Source organism: Neofelis nebulosa, chromosome 11 (genome assembly GCF_028018385.1).
Source record: "Neofelis nebulosa isolate mNeoNeb1 chromosome 11, mNeoNeb1.pri, whole genome shotgun sequence".
Classification (NCBI taxonomy): Eukaryota; Metazoa; Chordata; class Mammalia; order Carnivora; family Felidae; genus Neofelis; species Neofelis nebulosa.
In genome coordinates this window covers 63,574,038-63,589,081 of record NC_080792.1, presented here as the reverse complement: position 1 = coordinate 63,589,081, position 15,044 = coordinate 63,574,038, and the positions used below count along the sequence as shown (strand labels likewise).

The window sequence follows — 15,044 nt, the reverse complement described above, 5'->3', positions numbered from 1 at the left end:
ATTCAGATTCCCTATTTTTTTAAGTCAGTTTCAGTATTTTGGGTCCTTTTTGTCTGAATACAAATTGTTCCTTAACATAAAATTGTTCGTATTATTACTTTACAATCCTTTTTTTTTTTTTTTTTTGGATAGTGAGTTTGTCTTTCATTCTTCATTTTGCTAAGTTATCTTTTTTTCATCATCTAGCTAACAGTTGGTCAATTTTGTTGATCTTTTCAAAGAATCAATTTTTTATTTTGATTTTCTCTATTGTTTCTGTCTTCTATTTCTTTTTCATTCTTATTTCCTTCTTTCTTTTTGCTTTGGGTTTAATATGCTTATTCTTCCCCAGTGCCTATGCCCCTCTAGTTTCTTAAGTGGAATCTTAGGTTATTGACTAGAGATCTCCTTTTTATTTTTTCTTTCCCAATATAGGTTTTTATAGCTATACATTTCCCTCTAAGTACTGCTTTCGCTTCATCCCACACATCCTGATGTGTTTTTATTTTCACTTAGCTCAAAATATTTTGATTTCCCTTGTCATTTCTTTTTTGACCCATGGGCTATTTAGAAAGTCCTTTGGTTTAATTCCAAGTATTTGTAGATTTCTCAAATTTCCTTCTGCCTTTGATTTCTAATTCTATTGTGGTAGGAAAAATGTTTTGTATGATTTTAATCCTTTTAATTTTATGGACATTTGTTCCATGGTCTACCCTGAATAATATTTCATTTATGCCTAAAAATAATGTCTATTGTTATTAAGTGTTCTATAGATGACATTTATATATGACATTTATATTAATATATATATTAATTTATATTAATATAATATATAATAATATAATATAGATGACATTGATAAGGTTGTTTAAATCTTTTCTATCTTTATTGATCAGGGCTATCTTTTAAAAGATTGTCACGCTGATATAATCCTCTTGTGGCTTTCCACTGATTTTAGAATATCTAGGTTTCTTTCCACCCTTGCCTATCTCTATGCATTCATCATGTAACACTCTTCACTTTGCTCAACTTAATTAACAAGCTAAAACTACCTTTGTATCCTTTTATTGATATCAAGACCTATTACAAAGACATAATTAAGATAGTGTGGTATTGGTGCATGGATAAATAAGCTGACCTATGGAACAGAACAGAGTTCAGAAACAAACCCACACATGTATGATCACCTTATACATCAAAAAGGTAAAAAAACAGTGGTATAGGGGAAACAAGATGGTTTTTATCAAGAAGTGGTGCTGGGAGAGCTAAAAATCCATAAAGGAAAACTTCTACCTTAAACCCTAGCTCACATTATTAACAAAAAAATCAGTATGATTCAGATTTAAAAGTAAAAGGTAAAACAAAAAAGATTTTGAAGAAAACATAGGACACATTCATGATCTCAGAATAGACAAATATTTCTTAAGCAAAATATGCCAACTATGAAAGAGAACACTGGTATACTGTATTAAAATTAACAGCTTATTTTCATATGTATTATATGTATATTTCATATAGTCTCACAACATAATACATTCCACAAATGACATGTATCCGAGATTGATATATTTTTGAAAACCACAAGACAATACAAAAGATAGTCCATCGAACAGAAAAGTGGGCAAGAACCTGAACAGATATTTAAAAAGAGGATAATCAAAAGGCAAGAATTATATGAAAAGTGAAATGAAATCTGATTAATAATCAGTGAAAACTAAAGCCACAGTAAGATACCACCACATGCCTGTCAGAATAAAATGACAAAGATTGACACTACCAAGCGTGGGGCAATTGGAACTTTTGAAAACTGTTTGGCAGTATCCAGTAAACTGAATATAATGTACATAATGGGACCCTGTAATTACAATGCTAGGCAGAAATGAGTACCTATGTGTACCAAAATTCATGTACTAGAATATTTGAGGCAGTACTATCAATAATAGTTCCGAACCTGGGAATGAACCAAACATCCATTGGATAAATATGTGGTTTATTTACACAATGGAGTACTATTACAGACAGAAGGAACCACATATAAATACATGCAACAGAAATCTTACAAACATAATGTAGAGCAAATAAGCCAGATATAAGAGAATACATACTATTTGATTCCATTTATATGATGTCCAAAAACAGACGAATCTACTCTATGTTCTTAGAAGTCAGATAGTGGTTATGCTTGGGGAGGTAGTACCTGGAAGGGAACATGAGGGGCCATCTGGGTTGGTGGTAACAGTTTGTTGATTTAAGTGATGACTGTATTTGTGTTCCATTTGTGAAAAATCGACTAGTATATGCTACATTTCATTTAAAAATTTTAAAACAAAATGATTTGCCTCTGCTTAATCAACTCAGACTGAAGAAGTGATTCCTTCTCTTGACCTCTCCCTTTGGCTACACTCTCACACTTATGCTACCACCTCCTGCCACTTCCAAATGATGAGAGTGGGAAAAGAACCATCCCCCATTCCCTAACATGCAGACTAAACTAGATTTGCTACAGGGCTGGTTGCTAAAGGAGCAAGTCTACCAAAATATGAAGTCCAAGTTGATCTTTGCCCTCCTGCCTGTTGATTATTCACTTTTTACCCTCCTCCCCTAGGACACTCAAATGCTCTTCTGCTCTCTCTGCCCCAAATCCTCTTACTCAGGATAAATGCTCCTCTCAGGGAACATTTAAATATCAAAGGTTTGAACCAAAATGTTGGAGCACCAACCAGTTAACATTTCAAGTTGTGGGTAGTGCACGGGTGAGAAGTCATCTGGGTCTTTGTAACACCCCTGGAGATTGGGGTGCAGGCTGGACTTGAGGAATATGGGTGTTCAAATCTTGGCTCTGCCTTGGGCAAATTTGTACCTTCTCTGTGCCTCAGTTTCATTATTAAAATAGGGATTAGCGCTTACTTCAAATCATTATTAGAATCAAAATGAATTAACACATATAAAAGATTTAGAAAAATAACTGACCCAATAAATGTTAGTTGTCAACTTGGCTTTAGCCAAGGTATGCTGTCCCCAAGCATGGCTTGGGATGAATCTAGAGCTGAGGGCTTTGGGGTTAACCCAAAAATCTCCCCAAACTGAGGAGGGCATTCCTTGGGCATCCCACACTTGCTTAGTACTGCAGTGAGGAGCAGGCACCCATGCTTCAGGGCTACATGGGAGCAGAGGAGAAATTGAGAACGTGAAGAGCTGGCTGTCCCCCCAGGCTAGTCACGTATATCTATAAATAAATAAGTGTAGGAGCTTCTGCACTGACTGCCTTCAAGGAATCAGGAATGTTGCTCTGTCAGAGGGTGAGAAATGAGGTGTGTAGTTCTGACACAACAGCATCTAGGGAGGTGGTGATTCCATATACCTATGCTTCCTATTTGACTAAAGGGCCAGTAAACACCACAGGCATTTTAGTACAACTTTTATTTAGGGCCCTGGGTTCTGGATCTGGCCTTTACTTTGAAGATGCAGAAGCGTTGGCAGTGACTGGCTCACAATACATACAAAGCCTGAGGTAGACAACAAAAAGTCAGTTTATCACAATGCAAAATAATAATCAGTAGGTAGAATATTCACACTGGCATTTCCTCTTAGGCAGACCTACAGAAGAAGCCAAATCTTCAGTAGAAGGATACTTGAAGATCTACCAAAAAATAACTTAGTTGCAATAAACAGGCCAAAGAACACATCCCCAGAAGAACTAATGAGACTGGAAATCTGGACCTCCAATAGTGGACAATGCTTTTTCTGCATCTCCACTGCTGACCAACATTGCACCCTGTCTCATAGCCCGTCACTTGGTACACCTCTGCTCTGATGCCTATCAGTGCTATCATAATTTAAATAGCAATCACATTTCCTCAATTTCCAAGTTTGGGGACCAGGGAGGCTAGGAAACTCTGTACTGGTAATCTACCTTTCAGACTCATCATGCATACTACTTAACAGAAGTCAAATTTCTTTGGGGAGTAACACTGGAACCAGAGGCTTGGTGGGAACTGGAAGAGCAATCATTACCCGCAAATGGCTATAGTGTACAGGTTAGGACCCCTTCGCGTTGGATGCAGCTGGAAATGGTCAGTTTGTCTCCCTGAACACTGTGGCTACACAGTACCTCTCCTTTAGTGTATTCTAGGCCCGAAGACTTCAACCTGAATATTCTTGTTATGCCAAAATCCAGCCATGTTCCCTGACCAATCCTCCCAATCCTTAGGTTGTGTCCTCTCACAAATGGCTGGTTTGATCATTTCTTTCATCCTTGGAGGACAAATTGGAGTGCCTGTAGTCACTCCCACAACTACTCACACATCACTGACCTGACAGTGAAGAGCCATGTCCTCTTCATAAGTTACAAGTCTTGAATGGAAAATCCCCAAACTTTCAGACTGTGGGTATGGGGGGGGGGGGGGGGGGGCAGTGCTAAGTCCTCCCAGCTTTTACCTTGGTGATGGGAGATGATGGGCAGGATCCACCTTTTCTTAACAGTTATCCCTGAGTCACTGCCCAGACACTTAGCTGCAGCAGGAACGCATCAGGGAATGGGGGGAAGAGCAGAGGCAGCCATGAGACCAACAAAGCTCAGGGGCAAGGGAAACACTAGAACTCTGCATCCTCCTGGTATGGCTCTGCAAGCCTCCTGCACACACAACAGCTTACTTGCTCAGACTGAAGAGATCTGCTCAATACACTCGTGTTTTCTTTGCTCCTTTCTACCCCTTCAGTGAAGGCTCCAGGGACTCCACCTTCCTTTTCTGCTTTGTATCACCACCAAACACTCCATCCTTCAGTGGGATCCTAAAGAGCAGGAGGCTAAAAACGTCTTATTACTTGCTTAGAATTAACTAAGACCATTAAATGAAAATGATGATAGGAAATGATAAAGAAGCTTTACATCCTCTATCGAACTATCAAAACATTTTCTGGTACCTGCCCCAGAATTAAAATGAACCTGGATATGTACACTAAGAGCTCACCATCCCTACCTCCCCAGCACCATTACAAAAACTTTGTTAGTTAATGGCAGCCACCACAGTCAGAAGTACTATTATTTATTTCTCCAAATAACTTATGGCAAACCACCACATAAGGCAAAAAGACTTCATTTTTGTAAACCGGTAACAGTTTGGAGGTTGACAGATTGCACAAGGAACAGAAATTAGGTAACCCGTGTTCTCTTGTTAAAAGGTCTGTTACTCCAACACCATGAATAATCTACATATATAAACAAATTAAGAAACTTTACCTTTTAAACAAGTACTCTGGATAGTTATAGAAAGTAATGTCTTTAGACCTATGCATTAAACAAATGATTTTTAAAAGAATACGCAATAATTGCTCTGCTTTGTTCTCTGTAAGTTTTTCACTACATCTAAACACTGGCAAGTTTTTTAAACAGTGATGTAAAGTAAAGACAACAGTTCACCTAGGTGTCTGTTGGAAGAGGAGTCAAGCAAGAAGCCAGGGCTGAAAATAGTAACAGTTCTGAAACGGCAAATGCAAATTCTGAATGATGATGAGATGCTGGACCCTACTGTGCAAAGTACAACGTTGTAATAGAAGAACCAGTACTGCTTCTCTCTGGGCTGAAGGGGAGTAACAAATCTATACAGCACACAGTGCCAGTATCCTCTCTGACATCAGGGAGAATTAATCTGAAGTCTGCTTGTCCGTTCCATTTAGTCACATCCTCCTATTGCAGTTTCATACTTAAGTCTGAGGAAAATGTGCAACAGGTTCACATGGGACAGGTTCATTAAATTTTGAGAAAAACAGCTACGGCATTTTTGTTAAATGAAGAAAGGGAAATGTGTCTAAATACATTCTTGATAACAAGAAGCATTAATTGTTATGGAAAGAAATTCTTAAGATAAAGCCCCTAAAGTCCAAAACAATTTTATGCTGGCATCTAAAACGTTCCAACCAGTTCCAGAATTAGATCGTATTAGCAAACAGTTAGTATTTACAGTGAAATGTAATTAACTGGCTACAATTCTAGGTAAATAACTTTATGACCATCTACAATTTTGTTTTAAACTTGTAACTTTAGCGATGTATACTGAACATATTCAGTTGTACAGAACACAATCCATTTAATCTTGAAAAACACTATTTATCAAAACAGAAATGAGCACACACTCCCGGCAAACCAGTATGCTCCCTCATCAATTCTACAACTACAATAAATTTAATACTATAAACAAACATTAAACAAATCAGAGCACTGTGGAAAGGGTCCAGCAGCTTTAACAAGTCATATTATAATTTTTATGCGCTAAGAGAGTAGAGAGGCAAATGGAATTCTTAGAACATTACTTAAAAATAGACTTTTAAAGACAAACGTCCCAACTCATTCTTATATACACACACAAAAGTTCATCTGTCACAGACAGCAAATGTTGAATTTATACACTGGAGTTTCCGGCAGCATCCTGCACATTTAGACTAATTAAAACAAACAAACAGGAAGTTGTCAAATCTAGGATGGATCACGCAAATCTGTACAAGACAGGCCACAGCTGTCCTGGGGCTACTGTATATGTGCTCACTGCTGCTTCTCAAATGCAAAGACCAAGTAAATACCTAAAAAGAAAGTAATAGAAATTTGAGTTTGGTTTCTCATATCGTCATGCTAAACAGTACAATTTTAGTCCTGTTCATAATTTGGGGAAAATTCTCAAGCTTCTGAAGGGAAAAATCCCATTATTTCTAAGGGTCCTCAATTATTTTGAGTCATATGTAAGTAGCTATGGGATTACATCTGTTTACCTGAAAACATATATCCACTTACTATAATAGTGACATTACAGCTCTTGAGAAAACCAATTCAACAGTTCTAAACACCTCTAAAAACAGTTTGAGATAAGAAAAATTAAAAGTATAAAACCAAGAAAATTAAAATTAAAAAATCTTATAACTTAATTCTTTCTATCTGGAATGAGATGGGTAGGATAGCTGCACTACCTCGAGGACTTCTGGCAGTGACTCTCTAGGTTTTCTATTCAAAAAAACACTAGTAAGAATTATAAGGAACATACTATAAGGAACATACATGGCGTGCATGTTAAAATTCATCCACCTACCCAATTATTGTGTTGTAGGGCCTGATAAGGAAAGTGAGCCAAAAGCTATGTAGCTTTTGCTACATAACTGATAATTAAGATATTGATAACTGATGCTTAGAGATATTTATCTGGCCCAACAGTGATATTCCAGCCCCAAGAATACTCTCCTCTAAATATGGTTTCCTGCTTTGGCACGTGTTTACTCAAAGACACCTAAGCGCATCTACGGTTCCTCATTCTGGATCACAGTGAAGTTCAAATCTGTTATATCTTCTAAGATACCAGTAGATTTTATGGTGAGCAAACATCTAAAAAAAGAAAAATCCTCAAAACATCACAAGGATGCTCAGGGCATACACTAGGACACTCAGCCAGCAAGTCAAGAAAGTAGGCCATGTACCTTGGTGTCCTCCCTTCATGAGTTAACTTCTGAACAGGGTACAGATGAATGACTACAGACCATGTAAAAACCTCCTGATCCTCTAGCTTTTTACTCAAGCTGTCCAGGAGTACCACACCAGTCCTTCCACGTGCTACTTTGGCAATACTATTCTCTGTTTCTTATCTACTAGTTCCTAATTTCTTTTAGGAGAAATGAAATATTGGGGCACCTGGGTGGCTCAGTCAGTTAAGCATCTGACTTCAGCGCAGGTCATCATCTCACGGCTTATGAATTCAAGCCCCACATCGGCTATCAACACAGAGCCCACTTTGGATCCTCTGTCTCCTGCCCTCTGCCCCTCCTCTGCTCATTCTCTCTTTCAAAATAAATAAACTTAGAAAGAAATTAAATACTGCTAGCAACACAGTATAAAGATAGACAGAGAATAGTCAGGGTCATAGCAACACATCAGATTCCTCCAGAAGACAAGGAAGCAAAGCAGTCTAAGATATCTATAAGTGTATCACAGGACTTAGGAGCAGGCAGTGTTATTTAGCTTGTCTCACACTCCAAGTGATCTGTCTCCAGTCCTACCCACCCCAAACACACTGGTACCTATGGCAGACAATCCAGCAATCCTGACCTTCCCTAAATCTAAGGTCATTTAAAATCACTCAGATGCAGTGTCTGACTTCAGATCGACAATTAATAACTTTCTTTCCTCTCTAAAATGCCTTCTGTGTAGGCATTTCACTTGGAATTTAAAGAAATAAATCCTGAACCACTTATAAAAGCAATTAAGCAACAATTCTCTACTTTATTTTCACATTTAAAGAATCTTCTAGAGGAGCAACAGGTTCTTGTAATAGGAGTTTAATTAGATGAGGAGGAGTTTGAAGTACAGCTTCTACTTATCAGACTGTGACTCCAGCCCACAAATCCTCCAGTTTAGAATAGTGTAATTCATGAAAGACCACACTGATCCTGACATGCTAGAGTTTGGCTGCAATGTGGCCACTGCTCCTTTCCTACTGCTTTTCACATCTCTAACCTATCTCTCCCTCCACTGTCTGGGGGCATCTAATTCTTCATCTGCAAGCTATCACTAAAGTCCACACTGAGGTACAGAAACACAGTTCTAAACTATACCTAGTACCACCATCGCATTTGACCAAAGTTTTCCTTACATCATACTTTAGGACTGGCAGGATGTCTAAGATACCTAAGTCTCCACTTTGGGAAAAGTAATGAAATGTACAGGTTTAGGCACACATTTCTCAGTCTGATGGTCCTATAATCCCATTTCCACTAAGGGCACCAATATTCTGAGACAAACAGGCTCAACATGTTGGCTCTATTTGTATTTCTTCTTTTCCTCTCTCTCCAATTCAGCAAGTCCTAAGAAAAATCCCTTCACACAGGCTTCCATGAGGCCATGGGTACAAGTATGAATCAGCTGGGTTAGCTCTGTGACCTCAGGTAAGTTATTTAAGTGCTTTCTTATCTGTGAAAAGGAGATATTAGTGAGACTAGTTTACCCTTAAAGTTGTGAGGATTAAATAAGTTACAACATATGAAAAGGCTCCAGTCATGCCTGAGCACATGTTAAATATTCAATTATACCAACTATTATTACTTCCCAGATTTTACTACTTTTCCTTAGGCTCTCCTACAGCTATTTTCCCTATTATAGAAACTTCAGCACTTAAAACAGTTTGCCTAGCACTGCATTTATTTGTGTCTGTTTCTTTCATTAGATTGTAAACATCTGGGAAGTAGAGACTGCAACTGTTTACTTTGTTTATCCCCCAAAGCCCTTTCACAGAACTTTATGTAAGTTAATACTCAACATTTATCAAATAGGTTGTCTCTGATTACCACTTATGCCTTCAACATAATCAACAAATACTTAAATGAACAGTGGGAACTACCTTTTATGTCCTCAGGACAGCTACATTAGGGTATTATCATCTTAACACGGAGGCCCTGGGTGATGCTTTCTCAGCATCCATTTGCTGAAGAACCACGGACTTCACAGATTTGCCAGGCCTCTGACTTCTCTTCCAAAGACAGGTATCTCACTTCAGAATGTCTTTGTACCAGGCCCTTCCCAATCACACATCCCTCTAAAATATCCTGCTCACTGCTACTTCACTAAATGTTCTAGTACTTATTAATTATGCCTTTGTAGTCAACATCAGAGTGGCTAGAAACAAAATACATGGAAGTGTTCCATAAGCCAAAATTTCCAAAGAAATCTAAGGTAAAAACAGCAAATACAGATGCCTATGTAGTAACAATTAGGTAATGAAAATGTTTAAGAATGTTAAGGGTGCCTGGGTGGTCAGTTGGTTAAGCGACTGACTCTTGGTTTTAGGTCAGGTCATGATCTCATGGCTTTGCAGGTTGGAGCCCTGCACCAGGCTTTCAGCACACAGCCTGATTGGGATTCTCTCTCTCCTCTTTCTCTGCCCCTTCCTCACTCATGCTGTCTCTCTCATAATAAATAAAATAAACTTTAAAAAAAAAAAGAATGCTCATGAAAGTTTATGTTAAGGAATGCCCTGCATATATTTTCTCTTGGCACTAAATAGCTATGCAAGAAAAAGTGAGTTAGACACATATAGGGATTCTGTGTAAACATAAAACACACACACATACTAACGTATATCAAAAAATTCCAAAGTTTTCAAATTTTAACAATCACTCTGAAACAATCTTTGTAAATCTACACTGATGATATACTCACTTGTGGCTTCCCACTCTGACTTACTTAAGGTTCCCTAAAATTAAAAAAAAAAAAAAAGAACATTTTAGATTGAATATGGAAGTACATAAACATGTATTTTTCAACAATGGACAGAAGTGCCCAAACAACCCTAGTTCGCTATAAATATAAGTTGACCCTTGAACGACACAAGCTTGAACTGTGCAGATATACTTATATGTGGACTTTTTCAATAAATGCCATACTGTAAACATGTTTTCCTTATGATTTTTAAATAACATTTTTTCTCTAGCTTACATTACTATAAGAATATAGTATACAATACATATACAAAATACGTATTAACTGATCATGTTACTGGTAAGGCTTATGGTCAACAGTTGGCTATCGTTAGTTACATTTTGGGGAATCAAAAGTTATAGGCTTACTTCTGACTGCATGGGGAGTCAGCAACCCAACCCTCACATTGTTCAAGGGTCAACTGTATACATAATTTACTTTTAATATTACTGTGATCTAAATATATCAAAAAAGTCAATGAGACTTTAATGTTATCCTCTCAATTGTGCTCTCCTGCCTAATTCTCTAAACTGCCGATTCTCAACCAAAGGGTGAATCTGTGTAAAGAGGGTATTCGTGTGTGTGTATAATTGGAAAAAGCATCAATTTTATATTTTTAACGTGGAAAATGAAAACATTAAAAAGCCTCTCTTGAACATCCAATAGCATTGTAGGAAGAAATAAGATTTTTGTGTTTTTACAAAGGAATCACAACATACATATCATACAAAAGAAATAAATTATATTTTAAAGTTACTAAAATACTAAAAAACACATTGATATAGTACTATATGTGCTACTTTGTCCATGTCCTTAGACTAACAAGATAGAGTAGCCATTCCAGTAATTAATGTGATTTTGAAGAAGTGATAAATGTAAACAATAGTCTAAGATTTCAGCAGAAATGTGTTATGAAAATATCTGTAATTTCTATTGATGACAATCACAGCTATATCTAATACCACTGTGGTACTGTTACATTCTTAATTAAAGAAATGTGAGCTTGCATGCAGAAGTCATTGAAAATGGAGATGTAATTTTTCTCCATCAAAGTTCATGAGCCCCTGAATTTTACCTCCGGAACACAGTGAGTCAGCAGTGCCCAGGTTAAGATACAATGATATAGCAAGGAACTCTCCAACCAAGCTTACAACTTTCTCCCCATCCTTACTGCCTCAGAAATAGGACTCAGTTCTTAGTACTGAAATACATTTTATTTTATATTCTATGCCTATAAAAAGGGGAAACAGACTAACAGGTATTTGATTTGTAAACCAGTGAAATAATTTCATAAGTCTCCATATACTATATGCTTTTTTTTTTTCATTTTCTATAAAACATGCTACAAATGAAAACTTACCAAAGGTAACCTTACTTGACTGTTTTTCATGTAATCTGCTGCATGTTCATAGTCATCCACCTTCTCAGAAGCAAGTTTGGAATTCTCGTTTGCAGGATATGGCTAGGGAAACCAGGGAAATTCCTAGTTAGGCAATTAAATGAAACTTACAATTCGGAATTAAAAATACTAAATCACAAAAATAAAATACTTAAGAAAATCCTTAAGTATTATTTCAGGAATACAAACTACACATACTTTTGAAATGTGAAAAAAATGGGTGAAGAGAATCCTCTCCTAACAAAGCAGTTGTTATGGTCAACTTTGATGATAATCATAGGATATTTACAGTTGGACAAAACTGGTCCACTTAGCAGCAAACATTTGCATCTCCCTGACTCCCAGTGAAAGTTTTTCTGTTATAACACAAAACTGAAGGAAGTTATTATCAAAAGAGCTAAATATTGGGGCGCCTGGGTGGCTCAGTCGGTTAATAGTCCGACTTCAGCTCGGGTCATGATCTCAAGGTCCATGAGTTCGAGCCCCGCGTCAGGCTCTGTGCTGCCAGCTCAGAGCCTGGAGCCTAATTCAGATTCTGTGTCTCCCTCTCTCTCTGCCCCTCCCCTGCTCATGCTCTATCTCTCTGTCTCAAAGATAAATAAAAACATTAAAAAAATTAAAAAAAAAAAAAAAGAGCTAAATATTAATTTAAACATTATGGTGATATAATAGCCATCAGAAGCATGAACAGAAACTAGAATACAGATGAAAAACTTGAAATGCCGAGAGGAATATGCTGGTGGGGAGATAGGCCCCTAGGCTTGCCTTGTCCCATGAATACAACTAAGTATCAAATCATCCTAAATACTCCAGAAATTGATCTGAAGACTGGCAAAACAAACTCCACAACTTAAAAGTAGAGAAAGGGTCACAGTGAAGGTAAGAAGAGCAGAGACATGGTTTGGGACAGAAACCAATAGTGGCCACTCTGGTGGGGAGAAAGCTGCAGTCACAGAAAAGGGCAAGAGACAGACCAACACATAAGGGAATGCACAGGGAGAACAAATCCCCATAGCCATTGGCCTGGAAATAGAGAAGGCCTGAATTTTATGAGTTCCTGCAACCAGTGGGGCTTAAAGCCTGGAGTTTTAAAGGTCAGCATGCTTGGCTCTGGGAGAGCTCAGAGAGCATTGAACCTACTATTGAAGAAAAGGCAGGGCAAACAGCCTGCAGACATACAGTGTGGAAACAGTCATCTGAAAATTGCCTGGACCACACAGCAGGGAGGTTAAATGTGTCCCAGAGAGACTATGTTCACAAAGAGACCCTTAAGGGAACAAGGGAACTGGCTGGCACCATTTCCTTCCCCCACCCCTCAGCATAAACATAGAGCCATGTGCAGGAACCAATGCACTCCAACACTCACTACCTAACTTCTTACACCAAGCCTTGCCCTGCCTATACTCTAGTGGAACCGCCCTTCCCAGTCATGCTTGCCTTAGTCCCAACGAGATGGGCCCCCTTTAGCAGAAGACCAGCCCAACCCCCTGCCCACAATTCATCTCCCTAGCCGGTGTTTTGCAGGGCCTTGGTTCCAGGGGCAGTGGCAAGAGGTCCCATTTCACAAGCAGACCACAGCACACCTAGGTAAAATGTCCCACATTCAGGTTAGGGAACAAACCCTGCTCACAACAGGCAAAAAAAACCCAAAAACCTCTACAAACGACTGGCGTGAAGGATAAAAAGACCAGGACACATTAGCAGAGCATACACAGCACACAACGGAGATACACCTGGAAGTGCCAGGCCCTGGGGGCCAGGGAACACTACACAGCGCAGTACTATGGGACTTGTTCTTCATAAAGCCATTATGCTCAAGAACAGGAAATATAGTTGACTTTCCTAATACACAGAGACTTAGACAAAATGAGAAGACAGAGGAATTTGTCCCAAATGAAGAACACTACAAGGCCACGATCAGAGACCTAAGTGAAATACATAGAAGTATATGCCTGATGGAGAATTTAGAGCAATGATCATACAGATACTCACTGGACTTGAGGAAAAAATGAAGGACATCATCAGTGAGGCCATTAATGCAGATAAGGAATAACACAGCAGAGATAAAGGGCTCAATAAATGAAATGAGAAACACACCCAATGGAATGAACAGCGGCAGGGTGGAAGAAGCAGAGGAACAAATTAATGACCTGGAAAACAGAGTAATGGAAAGTAATCAAGCTGAACAAAAGAGAGAAAAAAGAATTATGCAAAATGAGAATAAACTTAGGGAACTCAGTGACTCCATCAAATGCAGTAACATTCATATTACAGGAGTCCCAGAAGAAGAAAGAGAAAAAGGGGCAGATAATTTATTTGAAGAAATATTAGCTGAAAGCTTCCCTACTCTGAGGAAGAAAGTGAATATCCAGATCCAGGAAGCAGAGAACCCCCATGAAAATCAACAAAAGCAGATCCACATCAAAACATGCTGTTATTAAAATGGCAAAATATAGTGATAAAGAAAAAACACTAAAGGCAGCAAGGCAAAAGAAGTCATTAACTTACAAGGGAAAACCCATAAGGCTAGCAAGAGATTTTTCAAAAGAAACTGTGCAAGCCAGAAGGGAGTAGAATGACATAGTGAAAGTGCTGAATGGGAAAAATACGCAGCCAAGAATACTCTATCCAGCAAAGCTATCATTCAGAATAGAAGGAGAGATAAAAAGTGTCCCAGACAAACAAAAACTAAAGGAGTCTGTGACCACTAAACTGGCTATGCAAGAGATATTGAAGAGGACTGTCCTAAGTGGAAAGACCAAAAATGACAGTATGAAGGTAGGAAACACAAAAGCAGTAAAAATGAGTATTTCTATAAAAACTCAAAGAATTCACAAAATAAAAAGATGTAAAGCTATATACCTAAAACGTGGAGAGGAGAAGAATAAAGAATGGGTTCAAACTCAAATGACCATCAAGTTAATACAGACTGCTGTATACAGAAGATGTTCTATAAAAACCTAATGGTAACCACAAATCCAAAACCACTAATAAATAAGCAAAGAATGAAGACAAAGAAATCCAAATATATCACTAAAGGAAACCAGTAAACCATGAAAGAGAGAAAGACAAGAAAAGATCAGGGAAAATCTCCAGAAACAACCACAAAACAAATAATAAAATGGTAATAAATATATACCTATCAATAATTACTTTGAATGTAAATGGACTAAACACTCCATTTGTAAATGGACTAAACACTCTAATCAAAAGACACAGGGTGAGAGAATGGATAAAAAACAAGACCCAGAGCGCCTGGGTGGCTCAGGCAGTTGAGTGTCCAACTCCTGATTTTGTTTCAAGTCATGATCCCAAAGTCACGGGATTGAGCCTCACCATCAGGCTCCATGCTGAGTGGAGAGCCTGCTTGAGATACTCTCTCACCCTTTGCCCCTACCCTGCTCGTGCTCTCTAAAATAAACAACAATAAGAGACTCA

The 15,044-nt window shown here is 38.1% G+C and overlaps 1 protein-coding gene across 3 annotated transcripts in view; it reads right to left on the bottom strand.

Moving 5' to 3' along the window:
• Positions 1-15,044, bottom strand: part of RNMT (RNA guanine-7 methyltransferase) — a 46,627-nt gene that overhangs the window by 8,643 nt on the left and 22,940 nt on the right. For 2 of the 3 annotated variants that reach the window (XM_058692816.1, XM_058692817.1), the window contains exons 9-10: positions 11,568-11,669; positions 10,169-10,202 (exon numbers count right to left, since the gene is read on the bottom strand). In XM_058692816.1, the coding sequence (XP_058548799.1) occupies positions 10,169-10,202; positions 11,568-11,669 (136 nt within the window). Of the gene's footprint in view, positions 1-1,952; positions 6,556-10,168; positions 10,203-11,567; positions 11,670-15,044 lie in introns of those variants that run through there. The other variant, XM_058692818.1, reaches the window with a different exon arrangement.